The 16,512-nt window shown below is 48.0% G+C and overlaps 1 protein-coding gene across 1 annotated transcript in view; it reads left to right on the top strand.

Annotated features, from left to right (window-relative positions):
• FBXO41 (F-box protein 41) overlaps positions 1-15,437 on the top strand; it is a 28,841-nt gene extending 13,404 nt beyond the window's left edge. Inside the window, exons 6-12 of the mRNA XM_087723747.1 lie at positions 3,513-3,628; positions 4,407-4,559; positions 9,669-9,764; positions 10,859-10,977; positions 12,399-12,557; positions 13,889-14,004; positions 14,916-15,437. Of these exons, the coding sequence (XP_087579873.1) occupies positions 3,513-3,628; positions 4,407-4,559; positions 9,669-9,764; positions 10,859-10,977; positions 12,399-12,557; positions 13,889-14,004; positions 14,916-14,978 (822 nt within the window). The 3' untranslated portion in view covers positions 14,979-15,437. The remainder of the gene's footprint in view (positions 1-3,512; positions 3,629-4,406; positions 4,560-9,668; positions 9,765-10,858; positions 10,978-12,398; positions 12,558-13,888; positions 14,005-14,915) is intronic.
• The last annotated feature ends 1,075 nt before the right edge of the window (positions 15,438-16,512 follow it).

Here is a 16,512-nt window from a genome sequence, read left to right as displayed (position 1 = left end):
TCACTTAGCGGCATAAATTTAAGTTGCGGCCTAACTGTATATACCAGTTGCCAAAATATCTCAATTTTTAATCATGTGAACATGGGGATGCTACGGCCGTTGTTGTAAATCGGTTCCCCCCCCCCAGGGACGTTGTAACTTTAAATGGCCACTAAACGAATGGTTGTAAGTCGAGGACTACCTGTACGATATTTGTGTCACAAGCTTCTCAGAGTCTCTGAGGGTCTCCTGGATGTGGTGTGAACTGATGTTCCCTTTTCTGCTTGCCCTGCGCTGTCATTCCAGCGTCCAAGTCAAAGCACAAAAGTTTGCACATCATTCTGAAAAATGTGGCTGGGTTGAGGTGGATTTGCATGGAATATTTATTTTCCTGATGGAGTCTGGATTTGTTACACGGCTTATAATTTTTTTTCCCCGATTCAATATTTGCTTTATGTTAATTGCCAGTTTCTTTATTTATTCGCTCTGTCCCAACTTCCTGCTCGTTGAACGCATGCCAACTCTCCATAAAGAACAAAACTTAACATCCCATTTTTTTTAAAAAAGAGTTAAAATTAACTGTTCATGAACTCAAAACGCGTAGAAGGAAAGATAGGAAGGAGAGGAGAAAGGAGAGGAATAGGAGAAAGGGAAAGGCAGAGGAAGAATGGGAGGGAATGTAAGAGTAGGAAAGAGGGGAGGAATGGGAAGAAGAGGGGAAGGGTAAAGGGGAGGAAGGGGAAGGAGAGAAGGGAAAGGAGAGGAGGAAGGAAGGAAGGAGAGGAGAAAGAGAAGAAAGGGGGGTAGGAAGGAGGGAGGGAAGGAGGGAGGGAAGCAAGGAGGGAAGGAAGGAGAGAAGGAGAGAAGAAAGGAAGGAAGGAAGGAGGGAAGGAAGGAGAGAAGGAGAGAAGAAAGGAGGGAAGGAAGGAGGGAATGTAGGAGAGAAGGAAGGAGGAAGGAAGGAGGAAAGGAAGGGGGAAAGGAAGGAGAGAAGGAGAAAAGAAAGGAGGGAAGGAAGGAAGGAGGGAAGGAAGGAGGGAAGGAGCGAAGGAGGGAAGGGGAAGGAGGGAGGGAAGGAAGGGGAGTAGGAGAGAAGAAACGAGGGAAGGAAAGAGGGAGGGAAGAAGAAGTAAGACCGTTGTAAGATAAGATGGATCTATGGGATGTTAAAAAAGCAATCTTCAAGTATATTGTCAACAGTAGGGAAAAATTGTTATAAATACATATTATTAATTGTGAATGTATATATGAAATTGATAAAATTTAAAAAAAAGAACTCAAACGCTCTGAAAAAGGCCTTGAATTGCGATAACAAGGCCTTCTCCTCTGCATCCTTCAGAGCTCCCTTAAAAGCAAATTCGGTTCCAAGGTAGCTTATTTCTTAAACGGGCCCTTTGGACCCAAAGGGACCAAAAAACCAAGGCCTTGAATTGTATCTAGCAAACAACGTGCACAATATGGATGCAATGTGGTGCGACATGGTGTTGTTGTGGCCCGCCAGTGGCCACCGGAGTTGGCAGCAGATTCGGAGAGTGAGGAGGTTGGGGAGGAAGATGGGCCAGTCCTGGAGTCTGGGGAGGGATCTGATGAGGGCTCTGTGTCGGAGGCGGAGAGGGGACCAGGGCCATCTGACAGTTATCAGCTGCCTTTGGAGTCAGACATCAGTGGGGCAGAAGAACAGCTGGAGCCTGTTCCCACTGTGCGCATGCACAGAGCTGCCAGACGAAGGGAAGAGCTAAAGAACAGGGGTTGACTTGGGAGGAAGGCCATAGGTGGACGGTGAATGGCCCCTCCCAGAGGAAATAAAGGGGGAGTGGAGTTTGCAGGAGACAATCAGTTTGCTTAATTGGTTCTTGACTCTCCAAGGCTCCTTGCCAAATTTTGCAGATATCCCGCCTGGCAGTTCTCCAAGCCGATAAGGTCTGTGACTGTAAATCCTCCCTCGAAAGACTTTGCTAGATGCGAATGAGCAGAATTCACAGTCAATTAATAAAAGGGGCAGTTTTTTGGGGCGACAAGGAGTTTGCTTCATGCTCTGTCTTGGGAAGCCAATATCAGCCTGGCAGCTCTCCAAGCCAGATAAGGTCTGTGACCGTAAATCCTCCCTCAAAAGACTTTGCTGGATGGGAATGAGCAGAATTCACAATCAATTCATAAAAGGGGTTTTTGTCGGGACAAAGAGTTGCTTCAGGCTCTTGGGAAGCCTAGGTCGAGATGTAACGTGGTGGCCTTTTTTCATGCCAAGAGATGCTGGTGGTTAGTGTTTAAGGATAGCTCCTTGCTCAACTCCTAGCAGTAGTCTAGCCCGGATGCTAATCTGTTTCTGGGTCCTACTCCATTCCACAAAGTAAAGGGGGTTCTCAACCTAAACTCACAACAGAGCTCCAAATCTCTGTGAGACAGTGGTTCAGTAAGCTTTGCCCCATTTTGCGACCTTTCTTGCCACGGTTGTTAAGTGAATCCCTGGAGCTGTTCGGTTGCTAAAGGAATCTGGCTTCTCCATTGACTTTGCTTGGGAGGAGGTCTCAAAAAGCAATCACACGGCCCCGGCATACAGTCCTAAATCTGAATTTTGTTCAGGTGGCCATAGAGATGAGGCAACGATCGTAGGCGTGAGAAAACGGTCATGCATCACTTTTTTGAGTGATGTTGTAACTTTGAACGGTCACTAAACAACGTAAATTGAGGACTACTTGTATCAGTTTATTGCGGTTGCAAAGCAGGCTCATGTGGCAGGAGGCCATCGCTCTCTTTTTCCTTCGGTGTCTTTGCATAATAGCGGCTCCGATAAGATATTTAATCTTATTAAGGATTAAAGATTACTGTGAAGTGTACAGTATAATGAGCCAGAACCCACCGTTGTAGTTGATTGATTGGAGAGTGTGGGCTCCTGCATGAGGCAATCTATGTTATGATTGGTTGTTGGGTATAAAAGGGGTGGTTCCTTTTTTTCCCGCCTTTTTTCCCTTCTGTGTGCTCTGTATGCTGTTCTGTAATTTACCTCACGATTTACCTCACAATGTAGCAATGTGCCTGACTCTCTTGTTTGTTGTATATGTACACATGGTCCTCGATTTACAACAGCTCCCTTCGTGACCATTGGAAGTTACCCCATCCCTGAAAAAAGGGGGACTTGCAACCATTTTTCACACTTACAACCATTACAGCTTCCCCGAGCTCAAAATTCAGTTGCTTGGCCACTGACTCCTATTTATGATGGTCGCAACGTCCCGGAGAATCACTTGATCCCTGTTGGCAACTTTCTGTCACGCCAAGTCAAAGGGGGAAGCCAGATTCCCTTAACAACCGAGTTACTAACTCAACCACTGCAGCTATTCACTTAACAACGGTGGCAAGAAAGTTGGTTCAAAACTCACTGAACATAGGTCTTCACTTAGCAACAGACATTGCTGAGTGGGCTCAATTGTGGTCGTAAGTCGAGGACTACCTATACATGTGAAATATATTTATTTAGAGAAAACTACAATTTCGTGCAGGGCGTCTCTGACTCCATTTTTGTTTTTCTTACGCAGTTCCTGGTCATGTTGTCACAGTGGTGCACCCAGACGCATTCTCTCACCCTCCAAAATCTCAAACCCAGGCAGAGGGGGAAGAAGGAGACGAAGGAGGATTACATAAAAAGCACACGGTGAGGAAGAGTACAGCCTTCCAATATCTGAAGAAGCAATGGGTGGAAACTAATCAAGGAGAAAAGCAACCTAGAATTAAGGAGAATCTTCCTAATAGTTAGGAAACAATTAGCCAGTGGAACTCCTTGCCACCGGAAGTTGCGGGTGCTCCATCACTGGAGGTTTTAGAAGAAGAGATTGGGACAACCATTGGTTTGGAATAGTGTAGGGTCTCCTGCTTGAGCAGGGGGCTGGACTAGAAGACCTCCAAGGTCCCTGCCAACTGCAATTCTGATAAGATCGATAGAAAGTGGGGAGACTGGTCGTACCATCCATTTTTCCTGGGTCAGGAGAGGAGGTACTGACATGTTCCAGGCCAAAGACCATCAGCCACTGCTGTTGGCACAGAGACAGGGCACTAGTCTTGGTCGTCCTGGCAGGGGCACATGGGCCTAGGGTTTGGTGTTTCCATTGGGCTTTCGTTTTAATGTGATTATAGGAGGGACGTGGTGGCTCAGTGGCTAAGACGCTGAGCTTGTCGATCAGAAAGGTTGGCAGTTCGGCGGTTCGAATCCCTAGCGCCGCGTAACGGAGTGAGCTCCCGTTACTCGTCCCAGCTTCTGCCAACCTAGCAGTTCGAAAGCAGGTAAAAATGCAATTAGCGAATGCTGGCTGGGGAATTCTGGGAGTTGAAGTCCCAGACATCTTCAAGTTGCCAAGGTTGAGAAACACTGATCTAAATCGATTTAAATCATTTCTAACTTTTCTCTTCCTGTTTTGGGGAATTTGTCTTGCTAGGGGATGCCTCGAAGCAGGACTGGAGTCCTTACTCAAAGCCTCCGGGAGTAACCTCTTGATCCTACGGGTTTCCCACTGCCCCAACATTTTGACGGATCGTTCCCTCTGGCTGGCCAGCTGCTACTGCCGAGGTCTCCAAGCTGTTACCTATCGGTAAGCAGGGGGGCATTGGGGGGCCTCCAACCAAATCAGCCGAGGTGGCGCAGTGGTTAGGGTGCAGTACTGCAGGCCACTTCAGCTGACTGCTATCTGCAGTTCAGCGGTTCTAATCTCACCGGCTCAGGGTTGACTCAGCCTTCCATCCTTCCGAGGTGGGTGAAATGAGGACCCAGACTGTGGGGGCGATATGCTGACTCTGTAAACCGCTTAGAGAGGCCTGAAAGCCCTATGAAGCGGTATATAAGTCTAACTGCTATTGCTATTACTATTGCTATCTATCTATCTATCTATCTATCTATCTATCTATCTATCTATCTATCAATCATCTATCTATCATCTATCTATCTATCTATCTATCTATCATCTATCTATCTATCTATCATCTATCTATCTATCTATCATCTATCTATCTATCTATCTATCTATCTATCTATCTATCTATCTATCTATCTATCTATCTATCTATCTATCTATCGGATTGTTGGGGGCAATATGCTGACTCTGTAAACCGCTTAGAGAGGGCTGAAAGCCCTAGGAAGCAGTATATAAGTCTAACTGCTATTGCTATTGCTATAAATCAGAGTTTATCATTCCGTTTTGGTCACCACGATGTAGAAAAGATGCGGAGACTCTGGAAAGAGTGCAGAGAAGAGCAAGAAAGAGGATTAGGGGACTGGAGGATAAAACATATGAAGAACGGTTGCAGGAACTGGGTATGTCTAGTTTAATGAAGAGAAGGACTAGGGGAGACATGAAAGCATCTTCCAATCTCTCAGGGGTTGCCCCAAAGAAGAGGGAGTCAAGCTATTCTCCAAGGCACCTGAGGGTAGAACAAGAAGCAATGGGTGGAAACTAATCAAGGAGAGAAGCAACTTGGAATGAAGGAGAAATTTCCAGGCAGCTAAAACAATTAATCAGTGGAAAAATTTGCCTCCAGAACAGCCACGGAAATGTTGGACTCAAGGGTGGTTGAGGACAACCTGTCTTGTCCTTTGGGACCAGTCAAAATGGAAACGGGGGGGGGGAGGAGCTCCCCTCCCGCCCCCCTGCCCCGTCAGCTCTGTTTTCAGCGCTGCGGATTTGAAGCCGTCCTCCCCAGAGACGCGTGTGAGCCCCAAGGGAGAACAACGGCGGAGTTGGCAGCGATGCCAACCAGACAGCCCTTGGCACCGCACGGAGAAGGGAGAGGCGGTGTGAAATAATCACAGCCTTTTCTCTCTCTCCGTCGGGGCTGGAGAAGCAGCAAGGGAACAAAAGATTGGGGAGGGGGTGGTGGTGGTGGTGGCACCCACCTCAATAGGGCTTCGCTCTTGGCACCGTTGGCACTGCCAAGGAGACAGGCTCTCCCCCAGTGGGCTGTGACGGGTTATTGTGGTGTCACGCTTGAAGGGAGACACCTTATAATTAGCCCAGCTGGAATCAGGCATTGAGACGGTCTCCGGGGGAAGGGGAGTGGGAAAAAAAGAGGGGGCAGCCCTCAAAATATAGAATCAAAGAATAACAGGGTTGGAATTGACCCTGGAGGTCATCTAGCCCAACCCACTGCCCAGGCAGGAAATCCTGGCCCATACAATGGTTATTCATTCCCTTCTTAAAATTCGGATGCTCAGAAACTGACCTGTATTTAAGACGGTTGTACAGTGGTGGGTTCGTACCGGTTCGTACTAGTTTGTACCGGTTCATACCGGTTCATACCGGTTCGTCTGAACCGGAAGTGGTTTGTCGGCCTGGGTAACTGGAACCGGCCTGCCGGAACCCACCCCTGCGGTTGTAGTGTCCTGGGATCATGCGATCCCCTTTTGCGACCATCTCACAAGCCAAGTCAACGGGGGAAGCCAGATTCCCTTAACAACCGGTTGTAAAATGGGGCAAAAATTCACTTAACTGTCCCTCTCCTAGCAGCAGGGGTTCAATTGTGGTCGTAAACCGAGGAGCACCCGTCCTGTAGTCGTTCTCAGTGTTTCCTGAGCAGCGGGGGGTTGGACTAGAAGACCTCCAAGGCCCCTTCCAAGTCTGTTATCCTGTTTAGGTTTGATCCGTGATTCAGGCGTGGGAGATTATTTCAAATCCTCCGCTGGTGCCTCTTTGCAACCTTCTCTGACTCATTTGCTGTGCCGTTGTGTTTCTGCCGGAGGAAATTAGCGGCATAGACAACGAGGCTCTTATCAAAGGCGGCCGCGGCGAGGCGCGGGCTCGAGGTGTCGTTCAGACATGACGCCGCTTCTAAGAATAGAGGGCGCCGGGGACACATCGCTGGCAGGAGAGAGGAGAGCACAGAACAATTTCTCCACTGCAGAATTTTCCAGAGCAGATGGTGTGAAAGGAAACACACAACACCCCTGGCATCTGTTGAGTTGGTATCTCCGTTCCTGCCATTCTTATACTCCAGCCAGCCTGGAGATTAACTCAGTGTTGGTATCTAAGAGGGCATCGTGTGGCCAGGGCCGTGCGACAGTTATCAGCTGCCTTCGGAGTCAGACATCAGTGAGGCAGAAGAACAGCTGGAGCCTGTTCCCAGTGTGCGCATGCGCAGAGCTGCCAGACGAAGGGAACGGCTAAAGAACAGGGGTCGACTTGGGAGGAAATAAAAGAGGAATGAAAGGGGAGTGGAGTTTGCAGGAGACCATTAGTTCGCTTCATTGGTTCATGACTCTTTGAGACTCCTGGCCAAATTTTGCAGAGATCGGCCTGGCAGCTCTCCAAGCCAGATAAGGTCGGTGACTATAAATCCTCTCTCGAAAGACTTTGCTGGATGTGAAGGAGCAGTATTCACAGTCAATTAATAAAAGGGATTAATTAAGGTCAGGGGGCAAGAAAGGAGAGTTTCAGTTTACCTTGGAGAGAGTTTCTTTTTAGCCTGATTCCCCTTATCTTAATGGCTCTACTTAAGTCTTTCTGCGGTCAGCTTTGTTACTTCTGTAACAGTCCTTAGCGGGGGCTGCTCTGAGTTTTCCTTTCAGCTGGTGCTTTCGCCTGCGGTTTTCTTAAAGGGAGAAGGGCTGGCTTGAATCTCGTGGCACTATTTTCCTAGGTTTCTGCTGCTGGGAGGTTTCTGGCACTGTCCTTTTGGGGTGTACTACTTCCCACACTAGCAAAGGAAACCTTGGGCTCAATGGCAGTCATAAGCCGAGGATTATTTTTTAATTCGGGTTTAACGGTCTGGCTGGGAGCAATGCCCCACATTATGAGCCGAGGTGGCACAGTGGTTAGGGTGCAGTACTGCAGGCCACTTCAGCTGACTGTTATCTGCAGTTCGGCGGTTCAAATCTCACCGGCTCAAGGTTGACTCAGCCTTCCATCCTTCCGAGGTGGGTGAAATGAGGACCCGGATTGTTGTTGGGGGCGATATGCTGACTCTGTAAACCGCTTAGAGAGGGCTGAAAGCCCTATGAAGTGGTATATAAGTCTAACTGCTATTGCTATTAGATCTGTGGTCCTTCCGGGTGCAAATACCCCATCCTCCACTCCCTCCCTCCCTCCCTCCCTCCCTCTTTTTCACTCTGGATAGTCAGATGTACCTGCAGAATTTGGCAGTTTTCTAATCTGTCAAGATGACTCATTCCTTTAATTAAGGCCATGCCCAACAATTCCAGAGCCCGGGGCTGGAGAGGCAGGTGAATTTTTTTTCCCCCCAGATAATTCATGCTTGCTTATTTTTAGGCTCTTCTCTAGTGTGGAATTGGGTCACGCAACACCCACAAAAAGGGCCAAGCTAGTTTTATAAAGGTTGGGTTGTTTTTTTAAAATTATTGATTGATTGATTTGCCACCTCGAAGACTGGCGGGGATGCGCGGGAATTTATAATGCTTACCGTTTCATGGCGATGTCAGAAGAAATGTGCACCTGGGTTCAGCTCAAAGTGGGGGGAAAAGACACTGGAAACATGGAGGCTGCTTGGAAAGATGGTTTAATGGTGGGCAGGACCACGTGGCTCGAACAGAAAAGGGGGGGTCACATGCTTCCGGATGTTGGGTGAAGAAGAAAAAGGGAGCGAGATGCTGAAAGTCTTGATGATTCTTGATGATTCCTTAATTAGGCTTAATTATTTACTGCTGGATCGGTAGTCGGAGATGGTAGTTCCTTGATTGAGGTGTTGTTTATGGCTTGTTGAGGGTTTAGTCTTAATCCTGGTGTTAATGGCTGTCCTATTTGTGTGTTGATTGTCATCAAGAAGGTAGTTTCATCTTGATTCCTTTTTAGCTTTTTCATTGTCTCTTTGGAAAGGTGGCTAACCGTTGTTTATCTCTATGTGCCAGTCGATGGCCGATTTGTCTGAATGCCAGGCTTCCAAGAATCCCCTGGAGGGTTTTTTTGTGGGGGGGGGGATTTAGGTTAGTTTAGGATGCTCACCACCTTCCTAATGGAAAACTAAAGTGATGTCTGCCAATCTGTGGTGCAATTAAGGCGATTCCATCCTGTCCTCCAACATCTAGTAAGCCTGGTGTCACCGTTCCAAATGTAGAATTAAATCAGAGTCCAAGGCAAAACGATCCTTAAAGTTCCAATTTAATCAAGCAGACATCTTAGCACATCTGTGTTAATCCCAATTCTGGAAATGACATCACAATCCCACCCAGTTAAAAGTTCATGATCTTGTCCCCACAACCCACAATCCATCACATGGTCCAATCTCCTTCTTCCACGCTGGCATCCACACCCAGCTGCTCCCAGTCAGGTGTAAAAGTGCGGAGACAAAAGATTACCTTGGCTTCTAGACAAGAATGAAAACAATACATTCCACAATCCTACTCCTGTCTACTCCCCCCTCCCATCAACTATACTAATAAAACAGCATAATGAAATAAGAGAAAGTGTGGCAGGCCGAAATTCTAAAAGGAATATAATTGCAGGCCGGACACCTGGCTTATTAAACAAGTGCAGCCTCTGAGAACATACAGATCAGGCAACTGGGGACCCCCCCAAAAAATTAAGTTGCAAACCAATTGTTCTCCAACTCTGCCCTCATTCTGTGATTTTTTTTAAAAAAAACCAGACAAAAATCAATATTCGTTTTCCTACGCAGCTCCTCTACCAGACCTCACCTGTGCCAACTTTCTAGAAGAAATAATCTATATATTTTTCTTCTTCTGTTTTCCGTTCCAGGAGCTCCACCGATCCCGTGGGGCATGAAGTCATCTGGGCCTTGGGAGCAGGTTGCCGAGATATCATCTCTCTGCAGGTGGCACCCCTCCACCCTTGGTAAGAGGCACCCCAGGACATTCACAGCAAAGGGGGGGTTCCTACAGCTTCGGACTGGTTCAGCCGAATAGGTAGTAACTCAGCCGGACACGGGACCGTACCAGTTGTATCCCGGGCACCGCCATCTTACAGAGCCGAGGTGGCGCAGTGGTTAAATGCAGCACTGCCGGCTACTTCAGCTGACTGCAGTTCTGCAGTTCGGCTGTTCAAATCTCACCGGCTCAGGGTTGACTCAGCCTTCCATCCTTCCGAGGTGGGTAAAATGAGGACCCAGACTGTGGGGGCGATATGCTGACTCTGTAAAACCGCCTAGAGAGGGCTGAAAGCCCTATGAAGCGGTATATAAGTCTAACTGCTATTGCTATCGCTATCTTTATTTTCTGTTCTGCAAATGTGCAGAACAATCTTCATTGGAAAAACGTATTTTCCCCCTTTTTAATAGTGTGGGCATCCCAGTCCCAGAGGGGTCCCAGAGGGCTCCCAGAGATGGGGCCTTTTTTTGCAAAAACGGAAGTGTTTTTGCCTTCCCCCAACCTCCAGAAGCACTCCGCAGGGTTCAGCGGGGCTGCGGGAAGGCAAAAAATGCCCCCGTTTTTGTGAAAAACGGCCGGTTTTCAGCCCATTTTTTTGCAAAAACGGGGGCATTTTTGCCTTCCCGCAGCCCTGCTGAACCCTGCAGAGTATTCCTCAGGGCCGGGGAGAACAAAAAGATGTTTTTTTTTCTTACTGGGGAGTTTGCAGGCGCGCCCTTAGCTCCAGCCAGGCTGGACGGCCACCCCCATCAAAACTTTTCACCACTGTTTCAGTGGGCATGGCTTGGTGAGGGGGAGTCACGTGACTGAGTGTTGGCCATGCCCACTCAGTCACATGCTCCCCACCCCAATCTAGCCACGCCCACCGAACCGGTAGCCAAATTTTGTGAAACCCTGATTCAGAGGTCTCCTCTTTTTGTCTTTTTGACACCCCCGAGCTATGGAAGAAGCTCCAAGCAGCTCCGGTGACTGGTTCTCTTCCTCATTTGTATTTCCGTGACGTGATCTTCCCAGTTATTTTCTTTGTCTCTCTCTCTCTCTTCTTTTAAAAATATTTTCCAGCCAGCAACCCACCAGGTTTAGCAACCGTTGCCTGCAGATGATTGGGCGTTGCTGGCCACACTTGAGAGCGCTGGGGGTCGGAGGAGCCGGCTGCGGCCTGCAGGGACTGGCTTCCTTAGGTAAGTCCAGATTTGGGACCTTATCTGGGCCAGGAAGGAGGAAGGAAAAGAGACGCGGAAGGCGGTTTTCTCATGTCTTCAGGCTGACCACGGTTTAAGGCAGAGGTGGCCATATACGGCCGTTGCTTTAAGAGGAATGGACTTCAATTCCCAGTAATTCCCCAGCCAGCCATTCTGGGAGTTGAAGTTCACCCTTCTTAAAGCATCATAGCTGGGGGATTCTGGGAATTGAAGTCCACCTACCTTAAAGCATGCTGGTTGAGGGATACTGGGAATTGAAGTCCACCCTTCTTAAAGCATGGAGGCTGGGGGATTCTGGGAGTTGAAGTCCATCCCTATTAAAGCATGGAGGCTGGGGGATTCTGGGAGATGAAGTCCATCCCTATTAAAGCATGCTGGTTGAGGGATACTGGGAATTGAAGTCCACCCTTCTTAAAGCATGGAGGCTGGGGGATTCTGGGAGTTGAAGTCCATCCCTATTAAAGCATGGAGGCTGGGGGATTCTGGGAGATGAAGTCCATCCCTATTAAAGCATGGAGTCTGGGGGATTCTGGGAGTTGAAGTCCATCCCTCTTAAAGCATGGAGGCTGGGGGATTCTGGGAGTTGAAGTCCATCCCTCTTAAAGCATGGAGGCTGGAGGATTCTGGGAGTTGAAGTCCATCCCTCTTAAGGCATGGGGGCTAGGGGATTCTGGGAGTTGAAGTCCATCCCTCTTAAGGCATGGGGGCTGGGGGATTCTGGGAGTTGAAGTCCATCCCTCTTAAGGCATGGGGGCTGGGGGATTCTGGGAGTTGAAGTCCATCCCTCTTAAAGCATGGTGGCTGGGGGATTGTGGGAGTTGAAGTCCATCCCTCTTAAAGCATGGAGGCTGGGGGATTCTGGGAGTTGAAGTCCATCCCTCTTAAAGCATGGAGTCTGGTGGATTCTGGGAGTTGAAGTCCATCCCTCTTAAAGCATGGAGGCTGGGGGATTCTGGGAGTTGAAGTCCATCCCTCTTAAAGCATGGAGGCTGGGGGATTCTGGGAGTTGAAGTCCATCCCTCTTAAAGCATGGAGGCTGGAGGATTCTGGGAGTTGAAGTCCATCCCTCTTAAAGCATGGAAGCTGGAGGATTCTGGGAATTGAAGTCCATCCCTCTTAAAGCATGGAGGCTGGGGGATTCTGGGAGTTGAAGTCCACTACCTTTAAAACACACCGGCTGGGGGATTTTGACCAGTTTAGTATGCAAGGACTGTGACCTCTTGACCATCCAGGTGCAACATCCAGGCCGGTCAGACTCTCCAATGTTTTTTCTTGGGCTGGTCAGCCCTTTGTCTGGAATGCTATAGAGTCTCCTGCCTAAGCAGGGGGCTGGACTAGAAGACCTCCAAGGTCCCTTCCAACTCCGTCACTCCATTCTCTTCTGTTTTTCCCCCTATCAGCCCGCAACTGCATGCGCCTTCAAGTGCTGGAGCTGGATCACGTGGCGGAGGTCAACCAAGAGGTGGCGGCCGAGGTGTGTCGCGAAGGTTTGAAAGGCCTGGAGATGCTGGTCCTCACATCCACTCCGGTCACCCCGAAAGCCTTACTGCACTTCAACAGTGAGTAGGAGCTCAGGAAGGGGGAGGGGGGGCCTGAAGGTGGGGGGGGGCTGATGGGACAGAGAGGGCGTGGCTGTGAAAAACATCTGGGTCAGCCACTAGGTGGCGGCAAATAGCCAGGCCGGAGATGCTCAAACTTGGCCTCTTTAAGAGCTGTGGACTTCAACTCCCAGAATCCCCCAGCCAGCTCTTGATCAATGATGTAATTAGAAACTGGCAGCCCCGTTAATCAAATAAAATAGATGATAGAGATAGATAGATAGATTAGATAGATAGATAGATAGATAGATAGATAGATAGATAGATATAGAAGATAGATAGAGAGAGAAAGATGAGAGAGAGAGAGAGAGAGAGAGAGATATAGAGAGATAGATAGATAGATAGATGATAGATGATAGATAGATAGATAGATAGATAGATAGATAGATAGATAGATAGATGATAGATAGATAGATAGATAGAGAAGATAGAGAGAGAGAGAGAGAAAGATGAGAGAGAGAGAGAGAGAGAGAGAGAGAGAGAGAGATGATAGATGGTAGATAGATAGATAGATAGATAGATAGATAGATAGATAGATAGATAGATAGATGGTAGATAGATAGATAGATAGATAGATAGATAGATAGATGATAGATAGATAGATAGATAGATAGATAGATAGATAGATAGATGGTAGATAGATAGATAGATAGATAGATAGATAGATAGATAGATAGATAGATATAGAAGATAGATAGAGAGAGAGAGAAAGATGAGAGAGAGAGAGAGATAGAGAGATAGATAGATGGTAGATAGATAGATAGATAGATAGATAGATAGATAGATAGATAGATAGATAGATAGATAGATAGATAGATGGTAGATAGATAGATAGATAGATAGATAGATAGATAGATAGATAGATAGATAGATAGATAGAGATAGATAGATAGATAGATAGATAGATAGATAGATAGATAGATAGATAGATAGATAGTAGATAGTAGATAGATTAACCAGTTCAATTTATCAACCTCAGTGATTCACTTAACAACAGAAATCCTGGGCTCAATTGTGGTCATAAATCGAGGACCATATATATATGTGTGTGTTTGTGTTATATTTGTGCTGATAAATAAATAAAGGCAATATATATATATATATAATATTTAAAAAATTGCTTGACTAAACTCTTCCTTCCTGCTGCACCAACACCACTAGGCCCTCTGTTGCGAGTTGTGTTTGTGTGTGTGTGTAAAAAAAGCCAAGGTGGCGCCCAGAATCATGTGATCACAGACGCCATCTTGACTTTATTGAACCTTGGATCAAACCAAGTTCTCTCCCCTTTCAAGGTGTTTGCCGGAACCTGAAGTCCATTGTGGTCCAAGTCGGGATTGCCGATTACTTTAAGGAACCAAATAGTTCGGAGGCCAAGAAAATGTTTGATGAAATGATCAACAAACTCCAGGTACGAGGGATTTCCCCTCCCCCACCCCATTTTGACTTAAGGAGGGGAACGGCGGGTGTCCCCCTCATAACAGGCCTCCAGCCCTTCAGTCTCAGGGACTAGAAACTTAGGTAGTGCAACCTGACGGGGATGTGTGGAAAAGGAGCGAGAAGAGGCTGAGGAAAGACACGCTTGAGGGCAGATGTTGTATTTCCAGCTGCTAAATTCCAAAAGGGGCTTCACCGGGTCACTGAGCTTGGTAATTTTTTTCTTGCAGACATTTCATGACCCAACTAGGTAACGTCATCAGTGCTCTGTGGATGGATGACGTTACCTAGTTTCTTAATGAAACGTCTGCAAGAAAACCACCAAGCTCAGAGATCTCCAAGGATCCCACAGTCCTCCTCCTCCTCCTCCTGCTTTCCCCTCCTCTCCTTCTCCTCTCCACTCACCTCCCTCCCTTCTAGCACTGATGATGTTCCCTAGTTGGGTCATGAAACGTTTGCAAGAAAACCACCAAGCTCAGAGATCTCCAAGGATCCCACAGTCCTCCTCCTCCTCCTCCTGCTTTCCCCCTCCTCTCCTTCTCCTCTCCACTCACCTCACTCCCTTCTAACACTGATGATGTTCCCTAGTTGGGTCATGAAACGTTTGCAAGAAAACCACCGAGCTCAGAGAGCACCAAGGACCCCACAGTCCTCCTTTCCAGCAGACCAGGGGTCTCTAACCTTTGGCAACTTTCAGACTTGTGGACTTCAACTCCCAGAGTTCCTCAGCCAGCTTTGCTGGCTGAGGAACTCTGGGAGTTGAAGTCCACAAGTCTGAAAGTTGCCAAAGGTTAGAGACTCCGGCCAAAGACAACCGTCCCTTTACTTCCTCCTCTTTCTCCTCCTCCTCCTCTTTCTCCTCCTCCTCCTCTTCTCTCTCTCCAGGCTTTGAAGAAGAGGCCGGGCTTCTCAAAAATTTTACACATTAAGGTGGAATCCGGTTGCTAACCTTGGTGAGGGACGAGCCCGACCGACCGTCGCTTAACATCCCGTTCCGAAAAGACTGTCCGGGATTCCGATGCCGGCTTCAGTTCCTCCTGAACTGGCTCCTTTTGCAAGGCCCATCCGAGGCCTCCTCATTTGGGAGCAGGTCTTGAGTTCCGGAAGAGATGGGGCTCCTTCTCGAGGCGGGAAGAGCCGAGGAACACCAGAGAGGCTGACGGTGCTACCGAAACTCACCCGAGAACTGAGAAGAAGATCCGTCCTCCCGTCATTCTCCTCGCCGTTTTTTTTCCCCTCGCTCCTCTGGCGGAGGCGGCTGCGCGACCACCTGCCTCCCGCCGCCGCGTCGTTTCCGTTCTCCTCTCCCGCCTAAATTTGGGAGCGGTTTTCTGCCGGAAGGCCGAGAACTCACCAGGGCCAGGATCGTGCAGGAAAAGTGGTTTTTGTAGTTCCTTACTTGGGCGGGGGACGGCCCTCCTGCATTGACGACAAACCATAGTTTCTTGCTGCCCCCCCCCCAATTCAAAACTCCGCCACGGCTGGCCTCTGTCCTCTTGCTTGCTTTTCATATATTTTTTTCCCCCAAACCGGCATTTATTTTGGATTTATTTATGTATTTTAAGGATGGGTGAGCTTCTACGGTGTAAAGGGACATGGATCTAACCGCTGTCGGGTTTTTTTTTATTATTATTATTATTATTTCGAAAGGATAAAGCAGCATTAATTAAGCAGAATTCCTCCGCTCCAACATCTGGGCAGGTTGGATATCGCTCTCTGCAGCGTGGGAAATGTTGCGGGATACGGCTTAACGGAATCCATGTTTTTTTCTGCTCTCCAAAGGGAACATTCACACACGCGGACGTCCCTGCTTTTGAGCCGGAGTGCTCAACCCCCTCGTCGGTGTAAAAAAGCATTACGCAAGCATTCTGGTGGCCTCGTCTTATCTTCTATCAGCCGCTTCATCTTTTTTGATAGACTGTGATAAATTGGTCCCCCTCCCCATGGCAGCTTCAGCAAGGGACTCCTGTGAAATTTAAGACCCGGGACGCTGGAGGGGTGTTAGAAAAAAAAATAGCCTTCTCGGGTGTAGGCATCTCTCTGGAGTAAGGCTGGCTTTGTAAAGAGACACCAGATCCACCAACTTCCCATTTTTAATTTTTTTTTGGGAGCTCTGTAAATTTATTATTCTGGACAAATCTTAGCCCGTTGCTGTATTTGCTGGCTTCTGCCAACTGAAATAACGGCGTTGGAAGGGACCTTGGAGGTCTTCTAGTTCAACCTTTGAGGGATCTCGCCGATCAAGGAAGGCGGGGATCGCTTCCCTCCCGTCTCCTTTACACAACATCGCTTTGATTTCTTGAAGGGGAGCGAGTTCGAAACTCACAGGGTTTGGTCTCACAAGGAGAAGCTTGCAAAAAAAAGCCAGCTGTCAGGATGGGGAAGCTGACTTCTGGAAGGTGGTCGCTCCTACTCGGGAGTAGCACATCTTGCCCAGTGATCTGGTTTCAAAGTTTCGAACGGAAGCTTTTGCTCTAAATTT

Source organism: Thamnophis sirtalis, unplaced genomic scaffold (assembly GCF_051295495.1).
Source record: "Thamnophis sirtalis isolate CommonGarterSnake01/CBP01778 unplaced genomic scaffold, rThaSir2_p1.2 scaffold_10, whole genome shotgun sequence".
NCBI classification, from domain to species: Eukaryota; Metazoa; Chordata; class Lepidosauria; order Squamata; family Natricidae; genus Thamnophis; species Thamnophis sirtalis.
The sequence above is the reverse complement of the archived record's forward strand: the minus strand, read 5'-3'. Positions and strand labels throughout refer to the sequence as shown.